The sequence below is a fragment of the Megalobrama amblycephala genome, linkage group LG24 (assembly GCF_018812025.1).
Source record: "Megalobrama amblycephala isolate DHTTF-2021 linkage group LG24, ASM1881202v1, whole genome shotgun sequence".
Taxonomy (NCBI): domain Eukaryota; kingdom Metazoa; phylum Chordata; class Actinopteri; order Cypriniformes; family Xenocyprididae; genus Megalobrama; species Megalobrama amblycephala.
Window position 1 is genome coordinate 34564689 of NC_063067.1, and position 24525 is coordinate 34589213.

At 36.1% G+C, this 24525-nt stretch overlaps 1 protein-coding gene across 12 annotated transcripts in view; it reads left to right on the top strand.

Moving 5' to 3' along the window:
* Positions 1–24525, top strand: part of myt1b (myelin transcription factor 1b) — a 108063-nt gene that overhangs the window by 43745 nt on the left and 39793 nt on the right. For 2 of the 12 annotated variants that reach the window (XM_048178052.1, XM_048178056.1), the window contains exon 1: positions 22562–22846. The exons of 8 other annotated variants lie outside the window; for them this stretch is intronic. Coding sequence is in view for 1 of the 4 variants with exons in the window: in XM_048178047.1 (XP_048034004.1) it covers positions 19577–19601 (25 nt within the window). In the remaining 3 variants the exon portion in view is untranslated. Of the gene's footprint in view, positions 1–19479; positions 19602–22376; positions 22536–22561; positions 22847–24525 lie in introns of those variants that run through there. 2 more of the 12 variants (XM_048178047.1, XM_048178053.1) reach the window with 2 other exon arrangements.

Consider the following 24525-nt stretch of genomic DNA (forward strand, 5'->3'; position numbering starts at 1 on the left):
ATGGGAAAAATATCATATGAATGATTCATCCATGCACACATACACACTCACACACATGTAAATCACACCTTATTGTATCTGTTTCATGAATTATATAGACGTCTCAGAGGTTAGGAGTAAGAATTTAAATTGAAACTCAATTATTCATGGACACACCTTTTTTTCCTTACACTGTAATGTGTGTAAAACACATGTCTCAGCTGGACACTCATAAATACACTTAGGGATGCTGAAAAAGTTCAATGCAAAGGGAGATTTTTTCTTTTACAGAAATCGCTTTTTTAGGACTACAACAAACAGCTGGTAGGGACTATAACGAGCTTCTTCCCAGGTTTGTGACATCACAAACCCCAAAATTTACATAAACTCCGCCTCCGAGAACACACATCAAAGGGGGCGGGGCCATGTTGAGCTGCTTTAGAGAAGAGGAAGAGTTGTTGTAGTAGAGTGTTGTTGACATGTTGTCATTTTACGCCGGACTGCTTCACAAACGAGGGTCAATTCAACACAAAAGATGAACATGACGGCACATGCTAGTGGATGAGTTGAATCAACTCCACAGCAACTACATCAATTTATCCACTAACCATTCAGAAACGTCTAAAAGTTGTTCCTGAGTCTCTCCATCAGTGTCGACTCCGGTTTGAACAATGTAAGGCTGAACACTGTTACTGACAATCCTCATTTTGGCTGCGTGAGATTCTCCAGCTTTGTTGTTGTTGAGCTGTTAAAGCTCCGCCCTCTTCTGGAAAGCAGGCAGCTCATTTGCATTTAAAGGGACACACACAAAAACTGTGTTTTTGCTCACACCCAAATAGAGGCAAATTCGACAAGCTATAATAAATGATCTGTGGGGGATTTTGAGCTGAAACTTCACAGACACATTTTGGAGACACCAGAGACTTATATTACATCTTGTGAAAGGAGCATTATAGGTCCCCTTTAAAAATAAAGTAAGATGAATCGTGCTTTGAGCAGAAACATTGCCAACAACACCAGTGACTAAACCAAAATAATGTGTTGTCATATAAAGCAATAGGAGCAATCACACTAACAGTTATTATTATGACTATAATATTTATATGAGTGGCCTAAGGTGTAGTGATATTCAGAATCATTTGACAGCACTTCTTTGGACTTGGTAATTTCATCCTTGGAATCACACATGATAAGGAGCCGTACTGTTATGGGTTATTTAAAGATATCCATAATATAAATGTTCGGTCACAGTGCAACATCATGCTGTTTATAGTATGTCTTTACAGAGGCTTCTAGGAGTAAATTAGAAGTGTAGTGGTTGGTGCATGTGTTCTGACACATTGAGCTCATGTAGGTGGTGTGAGTTTGAGTCTGGCTGTAGGTTCAGTTCTGTCCCTATCAATAAAAATTGGCACAAAAAAAAAAAAAAAAGTATGAATGTATATTTACCCTTAAAAGGGATAATTCACCCCAAAAATGAAAATTCTGTCATCATTTGCTCACTCTAATGTTGTTTTAAACCTGTATAACTTTCATTCATCTTCCACACACAAATTAAAGGTAGTTTTAATGAATCCTAAAAGAGATTCTGTCAACGTCACTAAAAAAGCTTCAAATAAAAACAAAGACACGTGATAGCTTTATATGATGAACATATTTAATTTAGGCTTAAATTCACATGTAAACATTGATCAACGCACATCAAATATGGTCAAAGAAGCCTCACATGTGCTTACTTGATGCCAATGAGGTTTGATCTCACGCCTCAAGCAAGTACAATTGAGCTTCCGTGCAACAATGATCTTGGCAGTAAAGCAAGAATTTTGCATAATTTGATTAATTTATTCAGCAACTGATAATAAAGTCAAAACAAGTACAATCCTGGATCAACATCTTTGTTGATCCTTGTACAACATTCTGATCAACCAATCAGATTTGAGGGAAAAGTTTACAGTTTATGTCAAGTTAGGCTTACAACCAGGGTCAGGTGCTTCTACATCAGTGTTATTCCCTCTGATTTTAGGGATAACTTATGGGTAGGGTTAAGTTTAGAGGTAGGGATACCTTTAGGGCTAAATTTTGGACAGGAATGTTGTTCCAGGATCAACAAAATGTGTTGCCAGCTGAGACAGAAACATGTCTTACTTGAAAAAGTCATGGTGACTTAAGGGGCAACCATCCTTTAAGGTTTTGAAGTGAAATTGAAAATTCTGAGATTTAATGGAAAGGGAATGGAAAGCGCACATTTAATTGTACTACCGTTCGGCTTGGAGTCCTGCAGTGTGCGGAAAGTGAAAAAGAGAAAAGAGGTACAAAGAGGTGAGCAAGGGTTAATGGTTTTTAAAAGAGGACTGAATTCTCTTCTGTAAACTCAATGCGGCAGGTGCAGGTTGAAGTCTTTGTCTCCTCCACGCGAGCACTATTTACTTACACTCAACTCGTCGGCACAAAAGACCAGAGAGAGAACACAAACTTTCCAGCACACAAAAGGAAGTTATAGCCTCAAATTACAGGTGCTCTTCGCTTACACACACACGTACACACAGCACTCAAATCTTGCACGCTCACCTGGCAAATTGAATCGGGGGGTAAAGTTCACTTTTTCTTCTCATACAGCAAACTAAAAACAAGTTACATGTGAGTGTGTGTGCGTGCAGGTTTACCTTGTCAGGGCCATTTTAAAATGTAGTTTAGACATGTTGAAAACTGATTTGAGTGGACATTTGAAATGTTCATATTCAGCTTTAAATCTACTGATTTTAATAGTTTTCATGAGGTATTGGTATAGTAAATATAATTATCTTAGTGTGAAAACCATTGTGTCTGTGAGCAGTCTTCAATATAGCTTCAAAACTGTGAAAAGACAGGAAGAGAGATGCATGATGGTTTGATAGTCTCTGTTCAATCAGAGGCAGTCATGTGGAACTACACAGGAGGAACAAATAGGCAGCAAAAGATGAAAAACAACCTGACTTGTCAATAAAATAGAGAGAAAAGTGAGAGAGATGACGGGAAAATACTTTGATCATTCTTCTGTACTATAATGGAAATCTTGAATTCCTAAAAGAAATGAAAAATACAGCTAAATTCTCTCATTGCTGATTTAAAATTTATAACTGGCCTTTTAGAGGTTTGAGCGCGGTGGGGCATTTTAATGATCCTTTGTTTTTGTGCTTTGCTGTGGTCACACCAGCAGCATCAATCGAGCAAATATTAGCCTTCGGAGGTGTGTGTGTGTGGGGTTTGGTGTTGACCGCCGCACTAGAACAGCTGTTCGGTGTTCTAGGAAGGGATTAGTTTAGTTTGGAAGTCTCCACACAATCTGCTGCCCCTTCACTGACCAAACAAAGCTGTTATTTCCACCGGGAGGGTCATGCTGGGGGATTTACAGCCTGTATTTCCCTGATGCTGATTTTTAGATACCAAAGACCTGTAGTTTAAAGTCAACATGAAATCAAAATTGACCATATTTACTTTGCTAATGTACATTCCTTGTCTTGTTGTGCATTAAATCGATGGTGCATGATTTTTTTAAATGGGTTTGCATCTGGGTCAGTGACATATAAGTGTCCATAATAAAAAAATAACAATATAAATCTGGTAACACTTTATTTTAATGTGTCCTTGTTACACGTTACATGCATTTACTATAATAAGAAAGATTAAACATGCATAATTACAAACAACTACAACAAAAACCCTAAACCTATAGACATGTATAGACACACAGTTTTTTGTAATTTTCTCTAAAAACACCGTACCCTCTATGGTACTGTGTTGCCTCCAGGCAACATGGTATATTTTAGTTTGTTTTTAATAAAATAAAGCACAAATTGATTGATCAAGCATATCTCAGTACAGAATAACTCAAATACTAATCAATAAAAGTGCAAAAAAGACCAAAACATGACCAACAGGGGTCCATTTTGTGTCCTGTTTCTGCACCTGTGCACATATCACATAACTCCATATTTTCTCCATTGAAAAGTGTTTTTTCACTTGTTTGTAACCATTTAATCACCCACAAAAAATATGAGTCACCTTCACTGGCAAGTAAAGACGTATTTTTAAGTAATTTACATTAAATATCATCAAAAGTTTTAGAGAAAATTACAAAAAACTGTGTGTTGCCTCAAGGCAACATTGTACCATAATGGAATCGCATAAGGCCATACAGCCATAATAGGTTTCAATACAAATGTATCATATTTGTAAGGAAAAGAGTTAGAATTATCTAAATATGTTGGCATTTTCACATGATTTTGTAATGTACTTATAAGAATACTAATTCACATACTATATCTGCATATATTATGATCTGCACATTTTCTATAGCACTTCAGAAACGTATAAAACACAGGTAACACTGGCAGCTGATGAGGGTGAGGATGAGGAGTTAATGAGGGGTCATACTGTGATGAGGAAGATGAAATCATAGTGACAATCCGTCAGGGAGATACTGAGGGTGAGAGAGAAGATGGAGATGAGGATGAAGATGGATATGATAATTTAATATAATAACATAAAAAATATGATGGTTTTGGTAATACTTGCATTCCACTATGGTACAGTGTTGCCTGAGGGCAACAGCTGGATATAAAATGTTACTTTTTATTAAATATGAAACTTTTAATACATTAAAAACTAGATAAATTTGTTTGTTTAAGTGTCTAGTTAAAGAAATGAATGTTTTCAATAAATATATTTCTTTTTTCTACATGAAAATGCCAAATGTTTACATTTTTCCATTGTGGTACGAGGCAACAAACTTATAAAAATTAAATACATTTAAAAATTATGAAAATGTTTATTGATATTGTTAAAGTGTCCAATTTTAAGCAGGAAAAACAACACAAATAATTTTTTCCTCATTGATATCATATTGCGTACCATAGAGGGTTAAGCACATGTTGTTAATTAATATCAGTCGATACGTACTTGTGGAATTACACTGTAACAAGTGTTACAGTTTATTTTAAGGTATCCGTGTTACAGTGTAATTACTCGTTTAAGTACTGCTTGTTAATAATTGATTACATGTACTTACTATCGGGTTAGGATTGGGGTTTGGTTTATGGTTAGTTGCATGTAATTATGCATAATTTATAGTTATTACTATTGTAACTACATGTAACATGTGTAACAAGGACACTGAAAAATAAAGTGTTACCAAAGTGTTGCTGTTTTGTGCTGTTAGCGGGTCGAGACGTGGGGTGATGACATCATCGTTTCACAAAATATACAGATTGGCTGTACACACGAAAACACAAGGGTGTCTTTTCAGATTCATCCACTCTGGGATCCGGTTTCAAAAAATAGTGGTTTCAGGCTCCCAAAACGCTGGATCCGTCTGGGGCGAAATGCCTATACAATACAAAAGCTTTGCGTATACATGTTTATGGGCTCTTATTTTTTATGAGCAGTGTTGGGGAAAGTTACTTTGAAAAGTAATGTGTTACAATATTGTGTTACACCATAAAAAAGTAACTAATTGCATTACTTAGTTACTTTTTATGAAAAGTAATGCATTATTTTACTTTTGCGTTACTTTTTCTCTCCTGGGCTGGGCTTGCTTGTTTGTTTTTTTTAATAACAGCATTTTTGGCAAATGTAAAGGCCCTTTCACACCAAAAGTGAAATGAATAAGCCTCAGATTGAAGGAAATGCACATTTACTCCTGTACAGTAGAGGGCGCAGCTCAAACAAACCTTTCAGCTGTGCTGCCATCCTAAAGAAAAATAGGATGCAGGAGATGGAAGTTCAACACTCTTATTTCTAGTATAAAGTAATTTTTGCTTATTAATATAGATAAATTGGATCATTGAAGGTCAGCAGAAAAGGCATTGATTAATAAAGTGAGATTAAATACATAAAGTATATTTGTGTAATTTAATATGTTTAATTATTACAGGTTTGCGTAAAATTCTGAGGCTGCATTTCACACATTTTATTCATTTTGAGGAATACTGAATGTTTTCGTGCAAGTGAGCTGAGTGAATGCATGTTCACATTTACTCCAGAACTACAATAACATCATGTTCACACAGCGCACACAACACATCTGTGCTTTATTCTCTCAACATGAGGACAGGAGAGCTGTCAGTCAATAAAGGTGAATAATGAAATAGAATAGTTGAATAATTGAAAAAGTAATGCATTACTTTACTAGTTACTTGAAAAAGTAATCTGATTACATAACTCAAGTTACTTGTAATGCACTGGTCATGAGGGCCTGCAGGGGTCCTCTCAATGATATCATATCCTGTTTTATGTTCCACATGACTTTGTTTCAGTATACAAAAAAAACAAAATCTCAAATTTTAATTTAATTTAATTTAATTTAATTTCCTCCCCTCTTCTTTTCTCATTCTTTTCTTCATTATGATATCAGGACAGTATCACCCTGACATTTTTACTTAAAAAAAAAAATATCAAGATTCATTTTAATTCAGAAATTGTTTTGCAAATGTTTTTGAATATCCTCTCGCATTCAGAAATGTCACGGCACAGAAGTAAAATGGGTTGCATGTTGACTGTAAAGGCGCGGGATGTGTAATTATTCCGTGTTGCTGTCACACATGGCACAAGCGCACACGTGGAGACTGAATCACAGAGATACGAACACCGAGCAGCTTGTGCACAAGATGCAGTCAACTTCAGGCCAGATGTGAACATGTACACACTCAACCTGGAGTTCTCCTAATGAACCCCCCGCTGCGCACGCTTTCTCACTCGTCCTGAATTACAATGGCCAACATCACCTTCTCTTTCTCTCAGACTCCTCCTCGTTTCTCACCCCCCACCATCCGCTCTTCTCTTTAAACACGCTGCTGTGTTTGTTGTTTAAATGGCATTGAGAAAATTGCCCACTTTGGCCACTTCGAAACTCCAGCAGCTGTCGGTAATCGCCTTTGCTGGTGTGTGTGTGTGCGGAGAGGGTCACAGCAAGCAGCCCAGAAAGCGCCATTAAGAGAAAATGATAGCTGTGTGTCTGAAACTCCATTACACACCAAACACTTTAAAGAGTGGACTGTGCTTCATTATAGGCCACCATGAATTATTCAAAAGTCTCTCTCTCTTTCTGACTCTTTTTACGTCTATCTTAAGACCTTAACCTGGACAAAAGCTTTGATGAGAGGGATGCAAAAAGAGAGAGAGGGCAAATCCGTCTGTGCAGTACCTGCATCCGGTCTCCGATAGAGATTTTGTCAAAAGAAGTTTTGAGCGAGAACCGAACAAAGGGTAAATGTGAGGAGAAATACAAATATAAAGAGTCAGACTATGTTAATGGAGGGCAGGAACAGGACGAGATGTGTTTTCCAAGTGTAGATTTTAATGATGTTGCCGTTTGTTACAGGGAAATAGGCATTCAGGAGTGTGTCATCGCTTATTCATCTGGCCGCCGTGCTTAAGGCCATGGTGACACTGCCCTCCATCTGTGTTGTGACTATTGTAATTACCCATCAGGCACTGCTACTGAGTACATTAAGTGAGAGCAGCACATAAAAAAAAACCTGCTGCTGTCTTTCTCTCTCCCTCATTCTCTGTGGAGATACATCTCACCAAAGGATTTCATTGGAAGTGTGTGTAAAACTATTCACGTCAGCGCTTTCATTGCATACAGCTACTTTCTTTTCCTTGTAAGGAACGAAAAAGCCTCTTTCGGCTACCTGTCATTAAATAGCTATCGCGGATGAAAAAAGCTGTTAGGTAATGACTCACTCCATACAAATCTTCCTTGTACGAAGAGTTAAAAGCTGCTGCACATTATTAGCATTTGTTGCTGCTCTGGAAAAAATATCATTGCTTGAATTAGTGCCAAAGGTATTGGTTGCATCATGGTTTTTTTTTTTTATTGTGCGTAGGAAAATCAAATTACTTTGGCAGAGATTAGCGGAGCCATAAAGGAACACTGTTGATTTGATTTCGGAGTTTACTTCCGTAGGTGGGATAAATTAAACAAAATTACACAATAGCAACAAAAACAGGCCTCATTCATGAAACACAAGCAGAATGAATTTCTGTGTGAATCCTTCATAAATCTGTGCTTACATTAATTGTTGCATTAAATTAAAAGGCACTGTTATTAAGGTGAAAATGCTTCTGTTCAGCTTCTGATTCACGAATAGGGATGGGGATCGTAATGAATCTAATGATTCAGGTTCTTCTGAATATAACGATTCCTTCTGGTTCCTTAATAGTTCCATTAATGATTTTTTTATTTTATTTTAGTATAGTTCTATGGATTTTGGAAAAAAAAAAAAATAAAAAAAAAAAATAAAATATATATATATATATATATATATATATATATATATATATATATATAATTAACAAAGTAAATAAATAACTACACGGATTTAAGTCTCACAGTTTAGAAAAAGATCCATTTGTGGACTACACTGACCACATTGTATGTTCTTGATTCACTAAAAAGAACTGATTCATTAGATTTATTTGTTAAGGGATCAACTATGCTGATCATGCTTTAAGTTTTTGAATCACTAAAAAGAACTGATTCATTAGATTCATTTGTTCAGGATTCCACTACACTGATCATGCTGTATGTTTCTGATTCACTAAAAAGAACTGATTCATTAGATTCATTTGTTCAGGATTCCACTACACTGATCATGCTGTATGATTCTGATTCATTAAAAACACTGATTCATTAGATTCATTTCTTCAGGATTCGACTATACTGATCATGTTGTATGATTTTGATTCATTAAAAAGAATTGATTCATTAGATTTGTTTATTCAGGATTCGACTACACTGATCATGCTTTATGTTTCTGATTCACTAAAAATATCTTATTCGTTAGATTCATTTCTTCAGGATTCGACTTCACTGATCATGTTGTATGATTTTGATTCATTAAAAAGAATTGATTCATTAGATTTGTTTATTCAGGATTCGACTACACTGATCATGCTTTACGTTTTTGATTCACTAAAATAACTGATTCATTAGATTCATTATTCACGATTCGACTACACTGATAACGCTGTATGTTTCTGATTCACTAAAAATAACTGATTTGTTAGATTCATTTCTTCAGGATTCGACTACATTGATCAGGTTGTATGTTTTTGATTCAATAAAAATAACTGATTCATTAGATACATTATTCACGATTCGACTGCACTGATCATGCTTTATGTTTTTGATTCACTAAAAATATCTGATTCGTTAGATTCATTTCTTCAGGATTCGACTTCACTGATCATGTTGTATGATTTTGATTCATTAAAAAGAATTGATTCATTAGATTTGTTTATTCAGGATTCGACTACACTGATCATGCTTTATGTTTTTGATTCACTAAAATATCTGATTCATTAGATTCATTTCTTCAGGATTCGACTTCACTGATAACGCTGTATGATTCTGATTCACTAAAAATAACTGATTTGTTAGATTCATTTCTTCAGGATTCGACTTCACTGATCATGTTGTATGATTTTGATTCATTAAAAAGAATTGATTCATTAGATTTGTTTATTCAGGATTCGACTACACTGATCATGCTTTATGTTTTTGATTCACTAAAATATCTGATTCATTAGATTCATTTCTTCAGGATTCGACTACACTGATAACGCTGTATGTTTCTGATTCACTAAAAATATCTGATTCGTTAGATTAATTTCTTCAGGATTCGACTACACTGATCATGCTTTATGTTTCTGATTCACTAAAAATAATCTGATTCATTAGATTCATTATTCACGATTCGACTACACTGATCATGCTTTATGTTTTTGAATCACTAATCACTTGGACTGCAATCATGAATGAACTTGGATGCACTCGGGTGGTCTTGTCCTCGAACAGATTCAAGTACAGTCGAATCCTTATGTTGTTAAGGACTCGGACTCGACACTAGATCTTATGCCTAATCTAATATAAAGTTTCATTTCTATTTTTATCAGGCAGCGCCTCAAAGATAAATGGCGTTTTGTAATGCAGGTTCATTATGAACGGATATTGTTGCAGAATCTTTTCAGAAGAAGTCTGCTAATATGATGTTGTATGAGGCCTTTTAAGTGAAGTGTCTTATTTTCTTGATGGATTTAGATTACAACCAGCAGCATCCGTCACTGGAGAGTTTCTGTAGATATTATCCATCCGTCCTTCCATCCATTTATTCATCTCTCCATTCCCTTTCTTCTCTCTGTGGCCTCTCCAAACATCTCTATACCATAATGACATTTGCATACAGATGCTTTCCAAAACAAGCACCCCCTCCACACCCCATAACCCTACAATCAGCTGAGTCCCGTTACCTAGGCAACCACACACTTACACACACACACTCCGGCCCTGTTATTAGTCTACAATACCCCTCAGTGTCGAGCACTGCAGGGTCTTGCTCCAGGTGTCCCCCTTTCATTCACACGTTCACTCACTCTTGTCTTAATTCTTCCTCTGTTCCTGTCTGGAGTAGTGCGGCGGAGCGACGGGGGGTTTAGGGGGTCTTGGTGATGCGGACGGAGTGAGTTGAGTGTCAGGGATTTACAACTTTACAAGAAGGGTTTTTATAACCCCTCATATCTCTTTCAATGTACTATGCTTTCTGGGCATGACAAAAAAATGTACATTTGTATTGCCAAATATAATAAAAAAGTTTTAAAAAATGCAAAGTGTAAATAAAAAATTATAATTATAATTATAATTACAGTATTTTTATTGTATTTTAATGCCTTCGCAAAACAAAAATGACAATGTTTGTCATGCTTGTAAATTTTGATTTATGTATATATAAATACAAATAAAAATTTTAAAAAAAATCATATTTTAAGTAAAAAAAAATAAAGTACACTTGAATGACAAAAACAACAAAAGAAAAGTATAAATAGTATTATTAAAAGAAACTAAATTGTTTTAATTTAAACAAAATTACGTAAAAATTAGGTAGTAAAAGTGACATTTTTGCTCTTCGTGAATCCCTGGATCAACCCTACTTATAAAATAATAAATTATCAACAGTCAAATAAATAAAATAAAATACAATAAAAAATACAAAAATTGAATATAATTTAAAAAATAGAGTAAAGTGTTTTGGTTGAATAAGCAAAAACAACAAAAGAAAATATTAAATCATCATTATGGAATATAAAAATACAACTTTTTATTATTTTATTTACAATAAAATGATAAATAATTATTAAATAATCAAAGTAAAATACAACAAAACAAAATAAAAAAAATAAATAAACAATTTAAAAAATGTTTTTAAATCTGTAAAATCTTTGTAGATTAAACTGTTTTTGTTAAATAACCAAAACAACATTACATAACATAACATTAAATAATATACATTCTAATTGAATTGCTTTAATTAAAACAATATTAGACCATCCCAAGTTTTACGTTTCATGACTTTAGTGGCATTCTTGCTCCTCATAAATCTCAAAGATCAACTCTACTTGTAAATTTAAAAAATAATAATTAACAATTTTCATGTTGATTATAGAAAGTAACTTTACTTAAACAAGAATGAAAAATGATCTTTATATCTTTATAATTACATGTATGTACACAAAAACACACGCATCCACCTAATGTCTGGCCGTATGTGCATCTTGGGAGTCCTCTGAGATGTGAGGAGCGTCATCCACAGAGAATAATCTTTGATTCAGTGTCTGGACTCCTCTCTCGCGCTCCTAAAGGACGGGTGGTTCGGGAGGGGGGTCTTTAAAACAAGCCTCCTCCACGGCAGGACATGTGCTAAGCTGATTTAGCAGGGCTTAGCAGCAGCCCACCACAATCACACAGATTATACAAACAACAGCACACATTTCTGGGTTTCGCCACCTGCTTTGAGCAGCAGCTCACAAACACAGACTATTGTGTCCCAGCATATGTACACCTAAATATGGGTTTACTCTGTCTGAGTGTCTGTCGATTTGGGAATTAAAAATGAACTTTGTATCCCGCGATCTTTGTTGTGATGTTTGTGTGTCATTTTTAGGCTACTGTCAACTATTTTATTATTAAATACTTGATTAGGTAATGACTTTTAAAAATAATAATTATGATAATAATTAAAAATAAATTTAAAAAATGTAAAAAAAAAAAAAAAAAAACCTCTACACTGTAAAAAAAATCATGATTTGTTATCACAACATTTTTTTCTTTTGTCAAATCAACTTCAATAATTAATGTGCTTCAGATAACATAACATTTTGAGTTTCTGTTTATTAAACCAGTCGCTTTCATTATATTAACTTACATTTTTAATTTCAAAGAACTCAAAATTTTAAGGCAACGAGATAACTTACTTTTTTAAATTAAACAATTCTTTTTTACAGTGTAGAATAAACTTTTATTGAGTAATAAATCAAAAGAAAAATATTAAATCATTAGATATACAAGTATCAAATATATAACGTTAAACAATTTAAAATTAAATTACTTTAATTAAATCAAAATTGAAGTCATTCCAATAACTTTTTTTAATTAACATCAAGTTTTTAGTTTAAAATGTATATGATATAATAAAAATCATAAGTCTTCCTGTAACTGATGACCTTTTTATTAAGTTTTTGACTATTTTTATCACAATAATGTTTTAAAATACAAATTTTCTATGTAATATTAGGCTGCATGCAAAATAATTAGCAAAAAAAAAAGAGAGAAAATGCCGTTTAAAATAGTTTTTGATGGAGTAGAGCTTGTCACATCACAAAACGTCAACTTCCCAAAAGGATTTCATGTCAGCTACTCACTTTCAGAAACTTTGATTTGATATCCAGTTTTATGTCTAAAGATTGATGTCTCCGAATACAAAACTTCATGTTTGAGCTTTTTAAAGCTGTTTTATTCCTTTCATAGTCATGACTGAATGAGAAAGTTGTTCTTCAGGGAGATGTTTTGTTCAGCATTTTCTGTCAGAGAGTTCAGTTCTCTGATGTGTAACGCAACAGAATGTAGAACATTCAGCCAGAAAGGCATTATTTGATCCATATACTGCCCACACAGCTCTTTTGTGTGTGTGTGTGTGTGTGTGTGTGTGTGTGTGTGTGTGTGTGTGTGTGTGTGTGTGTGTGTGTGTGTGTGTGTGTGTGTGTGTGAGGGAGCACATATGTGTTCATGTCTTTTCTTTTTTCCCCTTCAGACTCTCCGTTTCCTGTGCGTCTAAAACCTTACCTCAGCAAAAGAAAAAAAAAAAGGGAGGGGTAAAAAGTGGAAGAGTGTTTCTGTGGCAGACTGATATCTAGTGTGCCGTGACAGCTGGGCCTGCTCTCTTTCTCTCCCCTTTCACTCTCTTTTCTTCTCCTACACAAAGCCTATTAAGTATGCCACTCACTTAAAGGCCCCAGAGCCTCCCGCGGCCACAGGCTCCACCCAAAAGTGTGGCAGCTCTTTGTGATTGTAATGAGGCAGCAAGCCGGGCCGTGCTTGCGGAGCTCTGTCTGTGTTTACTCATCACCCAGCCATTGGGCTTGCAGCGGACGGGGGGGAAAGGAGGGGCGAGAGATGGAGGAAAAGTGGTTTTGGGGGTGGTGGGGAAGGACATGTCCTAGCGAGAGAGTGAGAGAGAGGGGGATAGGGAGGAGGGAGGCAGACAGACTGTGGCTCTGTGCCCTCTGGCACCTCTGACCCTCCTCTGACTGGCGCTGGGGTTCCAAACCCAATGCTGTGAGATCGGGGATGACGATCATGTAGGCTGGCACCCAGACCACACTGGGTTGTGTGAGTGTGAATGAATGCGCCTGTGAAGGAGGAGGGATTCTGCAAAGATTGGGGCAAAAAAAAAAGGCATTTCACCCTGTAAGCTTTTTGGAGAAAATAAACAGACAGTGATGGACACTGAACTCAAACAAAGACCAAACTTGTTCTTGTGAGCATGGATGGACTTGTGTACGAAGGGGGAGGACTCTACCTCTACTAAAGCAATGCCGCACGAGAGTCTGTTACCCAGGGTTATTATCATTGAATAAAAATGAAATCAAATAAAATAAAATGTTTTATTTCAGCTAGTTGCCATGGCAACATTTCTTTTTTTTTCATTTAGTTTAAGCTGAAGTACTAAAATAACTAAAACTAAATAAACTAAAACTTTAACTAAAACTATAGGGATATATTTTTAAAAAATCTAATAAAAATTACAAAAACACAACTTCAAATAAAATGAAAATGAAAATATAGTAACAAATAATATTTAAAAATATTAACAAAAACTGTCTATCTATCTATCTATCTATCTATCTATCTATCTATCTATAATTCATTTTTATCTATCTATCTATCTATCATTCATTTTTATCTATCTATCTATCTATCATTCATTTTTATCTATCTATCTATCTATCTATCTATCTATCTATCGTTCATTTTTATCTATCTATCTATCTATCTATCTATCTATCTATCTATCTGTCTGTCTGTCTGTCTGTCTGTCTGTCTATCATTCATTTTTATCTATCTATCTATCTATCTATCTATCTATCTATCTATCTATCTATCTATCTATCTATCTATCTATCTATCATTTATTTTTATCTATCTATCTATCTATCTATCTATCTATCTATCTATCTATCTATCATTTATTTTTATCTATCTATCTATCTATCTATCTATCGTTCATTTTTATCTATCTATCTATCTATCTGTCTGTCTATCGTTCATTTTTATCTATCTATCTATCTATCTATCTATCTATCTATCTATCTGTCTGTCTGTCTGTCTATCATTCATTTTTATCTATCTATCTATCTATCTATCTATCGTTCATTTTTATCTATCTATCTATCTATCTATCTATCTATCTATCTATCTGTCTGTCTATCGTTCATTTTTATCTATCTATCTATCTATCTATCTATCTATCTATCTATCTATCTATCTATCTGTCTATCTGTCTGTCTGTCTGTCTATCATTCATTTTTATCTATCTATCTATCTATCTATCTATCTATCTGTCTATCTGTCTGTCTGTCTATCGTTCATTTTTATCTATCTATCTATCTATCTATCTATCTATCTGTCTGTCTATCGTTCATTTTTATCTATCTATCTATCTATCTATCTATCTGTCTGTCTATCGTTCTTATCTATCTATCTATCTATCTATCTATCTATCTATCTATCTGTCTATCTGTCTGTCTGTCTATCATTCATTTTTATCTATCTATCTATCTATCTATCGTTCATTTTTATCTATCTATCTATCTATCTATCTATCTATCTGTCTGTCTATCGTTCATTTTTATCTATCTATCTATCTATCTATCTGTCTATCTATCTATCTATCTATCTATCTATCTATCTATCTATCTATCTGTCTGTCTGTCTGTCTATCATTCATTTTTATCTATCTATCTATCTATCTATCTATCTATCTATCTATCTATCTATCTATCTATCTATCTGTCTGTCTGTCTGTCTATCATTCATTTTTATCTATCTATCTATCTATCTATCTATGTCTCTATCTATCTATCTATCTATCTATCTATCTGTCTGTCTGTCTATCATTCATTTTTATCTATCTATCTATCTATCTATCTATCTATCTATCTATCTATCATTCATTTTTATCTATCTATCTATCTATCTATCTATCTATCTATCTATCGTTCATTTTCTATCTATCTCTCTATCTCTCTATCTATCTATCTATCTGTCTGTCTGTCTGTCTGTCTATCATTCATTTTTATCTATCTATCTATCTATCTATCTATCTATCTATCTATCTATCTATCGTTCATTTTTATCTATCTATCTATCTATCTATCTATCTATCGTTCATTTTTATCTATCTATCTATCTATCTATCTATCTATCTATCTATCTATCTATCTGTCTGTCTGTCTATCATTCATTTTTATCTATCTATCTATCTATCTATCTATCTATCGTTCATTTTTATCTATCTATCTATCTATCTATCTGTCTATCTGTCTGTCTATCATTCATTTCTATCTATCTATCTATCTATCTATCTATCTATCTATCTATCTATCTATCTATCTATCTGTCTGTCTGTCTGTCTGTCTGTTGTTTTAATTTAGAGTCTCAATCATAAGTTTTATGTAAAGTTTTTGATGTCCCTCTAAATGATCACAATCACATTAAAAAAATGTAGTAGCATCAGATTTAGTATGGTTGTATGTGGGCTTGTTTAAAATGTTCTAACCATCAGAAATGTTGACTAGTTTAATTGATCAGTACTCTCACTTCTCCCGCATGTCTCCACACGTTCAGCGTCACGCTTCTTAGACTGCAGTTAATCAGCATTATTTCCCGTTCTCAGCCTCAGCAACTCTGAGTCATCTGTACAGCCCTGCTTTTCACGTTTCACTCCCCATCACTCGCTCATGCTCATGCACTTTCCAGGCTGTGTGTGCATACGTTCACTTCTTTCTTGTCTTTCTCTTTTCTTTTTGTGCTGCCGCAGACAGCTGTAGGGCACATCACGGTTCAGCGACGGCCTCTCCAACTCTCTCTCATGCGCAGCAATGATGTCGACAGGTCGGGGGGGTCACAGGCAAAGGGGTGCACAGACCCTCACTCCACAGAAGCCCTAAAGGGGGCCGCGTAGACCTTCATAAGCGTGGGGGGAGGAGGCAGCCGTGAAGTTAATAGGTCAATGAGTGTATGCCGTAGTGGAAGAATACAGCAGGGCGTCTGGTAGTCTGCGATAAAGAGAATCGGGCCTGCTCTTCTCTGCCCGGGCCTGCTCTCATTTTTAAGTGAGAGCCTCTCTTTGTCAGAAGGCAAATTTAATAAGCAGCAAATGCATTACATGTTCTCTGCCGGCCCCCTCGCCATGGCAACGCGGAGTCGGGGCATGGAGATGGGCCTGGAGAGGACACGATTATCAGAGGAGCCATCTGCTAAAGGAGAGCCCAGACCCTGCCAAACCCACTGGGGGACTTCCACACCCTTCACTTATGCTGCTCATTTCCCTCTCGCTCGATGCAGACGTTTATTTCCTGGACATTGTTTGTTTTGGGTTAGCGGGTGCTTCACATTTGAAAGAGGTTGAAGGAGAGGTATGTGTTAATGATGTAACAGAGTGCAAGAGAAGAGTGAGCGAATTAGGAAGGGAGAATTCTTTTTTTTTTTCCTCAAAGAAGGAGTCATAATTCCATTGAAAACCAGATGATTCTCACTCTTGGGCTGCTTTCTGTTTCCCACAGTTTTGTTGCGGTTTAAATCTTGACTGTGAAATAATACACAGGTATTCTCTTAATGCCCCATAAAGATGAAATTCAGTCTCAGAGAGAAATTTAAAGAGAATAGGGCCACACGGGACAGGCTTTTTCTAAATGCTTCACTTACAAGCATTTAGGCTCATACATGCACTTAAATTACCCTTTTTACACTCTTACAGCGGTAATACATGCATCACAGGAGAATAGTCTTATTTGTTATTTCTTATAAGTCACTCATTTCCACCACAGTGTCGTTTCCAGCACATCTCAAATGGCCTGTTGTGTTTAGCATCATTCTGTAATGGAAATTGATTTTAAACATCAATTGGACTGCTTTTTCTTTTTTTACTTGCAAATTTCATACAGTCAAACCAGAATTTATTCAGACACCTTGAACATTTCATTCATTAATACAGTTTATTCACTATAGTTGAAAAAAAATGGTAATAAAATATGACGAAATCTGCGAGCTAAACTGTGTCAGAAAACATTAATCTTGATAATGTCAGATAACACTTAAAGGGTTAGTTCACCCAAAAATGAAATTTCTGTCATTAATTATTCACCCTCATGTTGTTCCACACCCGTAAGACCTTCATGCATCTTCAGAACACAAATTAAGATATTTTTGATGAAATCCGATGGCTCAGTGAGGCCTGCATTGACAGCAAGATTATTAACACTTTCAATGCCCAGAAAGCTACTAAAGTTATATTTAAATCAGATCATGTGACTACAGTGGTTCAACCTTAATGTTATAAAGCGACGAGAATATTTTTGTGCGCCAAAAACAAAAAAAAATAGCGACTTTATTCAACAATATCTAGTGATGGCCAATTTCAAAACACTGCTTCATGAAGCTTTACGAATCTTTTGTTTCGAATCAGTGGTTCAGAGCACCAAAATCACATGATTTCAGTAAAACGAGGCTTCGTTACGTCATAAGTGTTTTGAAATGTTTCGAAATGGTTCAATGGTTCACGTGACTTTGGCAGTTTGATGCATGCTCTGAACTACTGATTCAAAATGATATTGTTGAATAAAGTCGTTATTTTGTTTTTTTGACACACAAAAAGTATTCTTTTTGCTTCATAACATTAAGGTTGAATCACTGTAGTCACATGATCTGTTTTAAATATGTCTTTAGTATCTTTCTGGACATTGAAAGTGTTAATTATCTTGCTGTCAATGGAGGCCCCACTGAGCCATCAGATCTCATCAAAAATATCTTAATTTGTGTTCTGAAGATGAACGAAGGTCTTACGGGTGTGGATCGACATGAGGGTGAGTAATTAATGACAGTGTCTGAATAATTTTTGGTTCCAAATTTGTATCAATTATTGGGTCTAATATGTGACACACAATAAAGTTTACATTATTACTTACTTTATTTACTTTAATTTGTCGAAATTATGGCTTGATTAAAAAAATATGCACAGTAAAACACCAAACCCCACCAAAAACACAGATTTTACCCCCTGAAACGTGATTGGGCTACAGTTAGTTGAAAACCTGGCAACCCTGCATCTCAGGCTCTTCATTGATGCTGTTGTCTCCTTAAATAAACAAATACACTAACTTTTGAAGTTTTAACATGAATTTCCTATATAAAAAGAAAAATGTTTTAGTTAATAGAATTAATTTTATAAAAGATTAATAGAAATGAATCATAAACGCTTTAAGTTCAAACACACTTGTATTCTCACTTTGTCTAAATACAAACATGCCCTACTACTCTGAATTCATAATTTATTTATTATACTCTTATGTGCAATTTCTTAAAAAAAAATGATGTTCTCTTACAAAACATAACCAGCTGAGGTTGAGTAATTGTTAAAGTGTTTTTTATTGTTAAATGCCAGATTAAATGTCATGCACACAGGATGGAGAGGAAGCTATAAATATTATGAGGAAGACATTTGGTAAGATTTGAGTGAGCGTGAGTGGATCTATGTGTGATTATGACACTGAAAATTAACCTAAATAGCCTATATAATTAATGCAGAAGTAAATTTCAGGGGGGGTTAAACTGAACAGATGAACAGAGATTCACAGTCAAAACAAATTCACCAAAACTCTTCTAAAGTGTGATACAGCTATAGCGACTGCCTGCTTTCTCCCGCATTGTTGGGAAACTTCCTGCTGAAAGCGCACAGCTGCCGGTAGTCCCTTCTGCTGGCATTCTACAGGCTTTGTTGTGGAGAACTGAAGACAAGTGATTTGATTGGCTGAGAGTTTCGCGGAGGTAGGATACAATTACCCACATGCTGGTCTCTGATTGGCTGGGCAGGATTCTGACGTCAGCCGGCACCCCTCCTTCGCTCCTTTCAAAGAGAAGTTGTAGTAATTTTGTCCTCAACTTTTCCACTCAAGTTTACTTTCTCAGGACTTGCCAGACGCTTATGGGAAACTCGGAGCCGCAACCATGAAGCTGTGTGGGACTTTTTTAGGTCAGTTCAACTTCTCCTGATTGGCTGTTTTAACTGTACACGACGGAAAAGTTTTGATTAACAGGTGTCTAAAAAGACTGCTCGAATATGAGATTTGGCATTTATTTGGTCTTATTCGCCTCATATGAACAGTGTTTTATCTCACTATTCGTTTAAGGACCATATTCTAGTGTTTATCGGAATACATGTCAGATTTACTCGCTATTGTGAGGCTTTATAGTTCTCTGTCGCTTTAGGCATGTGTTGAAAGATTGTCATGTTGAGGTCTATATATAGAACTATACAAATCATAACTTTCAGGAACCTCGTCTAGACCTTTTTTTAACTTCAGAGCTGCTGAAGTGTTTAGACAAAGGGCGGTTTGTTTCCCGGGGGACTGTGGCGGACACAATACCAGCCCAGAGGCGCATTCAGACTCTTTCTGTTGTTGTCTGTCAGCTTGTTCCATCTGTTAAGGCCATTCTCGGAGTCTGGGGCCCCTCCGGCCCTCTCTCTCAACTCACTCCCTTATGCAATATTTATACAGATATCCTAAATGAGACACCGCGATAAAGAATGTGGATTGTTGCAACGCGATTGGACAGTTCTGGATATTGAGGATATTAAAACCATTGTTTATGACACTCAACAGCTGTAATTCAGTTGTGACTTTTTGAATTTACTCAACTGGCTAACATTCAAGAGGGCCACAAGTATGCTGTTTTAGGCCCAAATACTCGTTAACGTTATGCTTAATTGATTATTTAAATGTATAAAGATAAAGTGGTGTCAAAGTTACAGCCTGCAACACTTTTTCGATTTGATTTAAAGAAATTAAGCTCTTAAAACTGACAATTAAATGACAGAAATGATTGTCAGGTTAAATAAATGCAAACAGATGTTGTAATGCATAATACTGAAAACATTTTACATATATTTGATATAATATTGTAGCATTTGAGTGGCCACAAAAGTTAGATTGCATGAAAATGTAAAAAAAAAAATACAATCTCTGAACAAACAATAGCATTTGTCCTTGGAATAAAAAAAGTTAGATTTCAATTTCTATTCATGCGAAGAGTAGGCCCGTTCGCCTGTTCTGGTAAACATCATAAGCTGATCATACATAAACACGGTCGTCATGTATCACTTTTTTTCTTTTGCCTTCTAGCATACAACAAAAATATTTGTTTAAAAAGTATTTTAAGTAACTAACTTAAGGCAGCTCGAGCCGCCCAGAAACTTTTGACAGAATTCCCTCAAAATATCGACCCTATTGGAAGTTATTGAAAACTGAACACTGACCAATTTCTATAACCTATTATTTTCCATATGATTGCACAGTGTCTCATATCTTATTATTTCGTCTAACATTTCTGTTAAAACGCACCACAGCCGTAATGTTTCTCGGACAGGAGTGTCATTTTCCCCCGGGTCGCTGTCCATGGTGCTGGGCCAAAGCGCTGTCTGGGGTCCTGAAGCGCTACTGTTGTACATGTGCTTCCTCTGTTTACTGTGCTTACCATTTATTCTCAAAGTTTTCAATGAGACTCCTGCAAAACAATCACACCCGTGTCCCATTCTCGCTTCTGTGAATCCCATTCTGAGTAGTACTTATGGTAACTTATTTCTTAGGTGTGTTTGGCTTCTCTTCTGTCTTTTGTTTATTGGATTGTGTCTCGGTTAGTGAGGCAACTCAAATCATATTGATGCAGCGTGGACACTTCGTGATTGATTTCAGCTCCAATGCATAACAATGGGACAGCAAAAAAAGAGCCTGCCGCAAAGAGATAAGAACTTAATAGAATTTCTGAAAGGCGAAGGTTGGCTTTTTGAAAATTCCCCCCGTGTGCAGCATGGAGACAGAAGATAAAGAGTGGCATTTGTGGAGAATATTCTCAAATGGCTTGTAATGAATGGTTGTCATTTTCACTAATGGTTACAAAACAACAAAGCACAACAGCGGTGTGTGCAACATTTAGGAGGCATTCCAAGTTACATTCGGTGTTTTGAGTGAAGAAGACAGAAGTGTTGAAATCACAATATTTGTTGCTCCCACTCTTTTATATATATATATATATATATATATATATATATATATATATATATATATATATATATAATATGCATAACACATAAATGGCAGTAGTCTTATCATAATATATTCCGCTAACTTTATTAATGGAGCATTGCCCATGAAATGTGTGTTGTGTGAATCACTGCACTGGACAGTACCATTCGGAAAGAGTCAGGAGGGAGGGTTCAGATAACACCAGCGACATATGCATGCTTTTGTGCAATATTAAAGATTAATCACTGGGCGTAAATTAAGCAGCTTACGCTATTAGAATTTAAAGTAACAGCGACCCGACGCGCACTCTGAACTATAAGAATATTTGATGTTTTAAACACGCTTTCGCTCTTTTACTTATCCGACAGCGTTTTACTCTTAAAAATAAAGCTTGCATATGCGATAGAAGGACCTTTTAAATAACTTTTTACTCCTTTTGAAAAGCATACTGGTGCTTTAAAGGATTGAGAAGCAAATATATTGATTTGAATATATTGCAATATAAAAAAAAATGTTTTTAATCTCCAATGAACCATAGAACCGACTCAATAACTATAGAGAGATATCATATTCCTGCTGAACCGTTAAAGAACCTTTATGATTATCTTGTTCCTGGCACAAAGGAGAACTTGTATAAATCCCTTGTAGTAGGTGCGTGGGTGTGGGTGTTAGAGAGGGAGAGCGATCATGTGTGTGTGTGTGTGTGCACTGAGAAAGACAGTGTATGAAATAGAGTGTGCATGGCTGTACACATGCCCGTTGAGTTATTGCGGGGGGATATTCAAAGCCCAGCCCATCGATGTTGTAGGTTTTACTACAGCTTTCGTGATGTCATGGCAAAGGGCGGAGGGAGGAGGTGGGGGACAATGGCTCATGAGGGAAAGGTAAGTCAATATTACGTTTTCTCGCTGACAAAGGCAAATGAAGCCATGTTTTTGCTTACAAACAAGTAGCGTTCATACCGCCCCGTTCTGGATCCTCGCTCGTCCGCAGCAGCACCAGCGAAGAGCCGAACCTCTTCCCGCTGTCACTGAATCTGTCGGGATACTACTGAAGTAGAGTTTAGTTTTCTTTTAGAAAAATCTATAAATGGGATATTTTACCCCAAACTGTATCACAGCGTACTGAACACACGACGAAGACGAGAGAAGCGTCTGTCGGAGCAGCTTTCGGGATTATTCTTTTCCCCGCTCAGGTAATCAAGAATCGCTTTACAGTATATGAAATATAAATAGTTTTGGCTCTTTTTGATAATTACCAAATGATCTTTGAGATATATAGCTGACCTCATGGGTTATAGTCATGGGTTGAGTTGTTAAATGATATACTAAATGCATTATTATATCATTTGCTAGCCAAGGAATATCTAGATCATCCCATTCCGAGATGCCCTACAGATCAAGGTTAATGGCTTTCACGTTGAAGGGTGTCGCTTTATTTTCATATTTGAGCCTCATCGCACTTGTATGATCGATGATTGATTTTTTATCATCTTTGAACTAAGATGTTTGCTGGTTTCTGTTTCGGCTTCTGAGATGTTGTGAGTGTGTCCATGCTGGAAGAGAGAGTGTGTGTGTGGAGTTGACATGGGAAAAGTGATGGAGAAACAGTCAGCTATGGCGCTCTTGAACAAACGCAGCGATGCCTATTTGTTTTCTCACTTTGGCACAGAAATCGTGCGTGCGTTAGATCCTCGAGATCAATCGGGAATGCACTGTCAATATTCCTCATCTGCCTGAAACACTGATTAATGCGCGCGGCGTGCGTTAGACAAAACTGTTTATGCCTTAATACACTTCGTCGCGTTTGGAGCTTTCATTCGTTTATGTGCTTGTGTGTTTATAATTGATCCGGTTCGGCGTGATCGCACTGTGAGTGCTCACTGTCATGTAGTTGTGTAAAATCTCCATCTTTTGGCACACATACGGAGTTGCTTCCATATGGCTCTGTGTAATTAAGGTCGAACAATGGGCGTAGCGCAGGACTCCCGGCCGAGTGCACGAATGGCGTGGAGGAGGAAGAAGAAGAAGAAGAAGGAGAAGGAGGGGTGGCCATTTGATTTTCTGCTGCAGAAAACAGAGTGGAGAGATGCTCTCTTTAAATGTCAACCGCCCCTGGTGAGATGCGCAGAAGAAAAGTCATGAGAGTTGAAGCAATAACGCCCATTCTCTGCATCCATCCCCGCCCCTGTTCATTTCTAATGAGTGATTAATGCGTCTCTGTCTCGTATTGCTCAGTATTACTCAGTGTTACTGATTCACTGTTGTTGCATTGTATGTATTAAGTGTAATATCAAAGCACCTGCAACCAAAATGGTGGACGAAGTGAACGTGAATTATCTGAGAGTCGGTTATGTGATAAGGTAATCACAGTGAGCCATGTGCGTGATTGTTGTTATATATGTTAAATATGGCTGTCCTAGAGCCAGAAGCCTCGTGCTATGAGAAAAGTAACTAACTGTGTGTCTAACTTCTCATAGTGTGAGGCTTTAGACAGCCTGCGATTCCACTATCAGTGCTGTAGAGGAGAGCAGGGTGAGGTGTAACACCATCAGTTTGGCCAATTAAACAAGAGCTACAGGGGTGAAATAACCATATATGAGCACTGCCCTCATGAGGTGATGATGATAGAAGTTGTAAGTCACTATATAAAGGAGTTACAGGATCAAAACGATATTTTCAACTCTCGTTTATAATGCGATTTGTGTTAATGCGTGTTAAATGATGAAACTTTCAGATATCATCTGAATCAACAGGTTCTCTTTATTAATTTGATATACATCTGCTCACTTTGAGGCTTGTAACACTTTCCATCATACTTCTTCATCTGAACCTGCAAGATAATATAATGATTTTTTAACAAGTACATTTGATT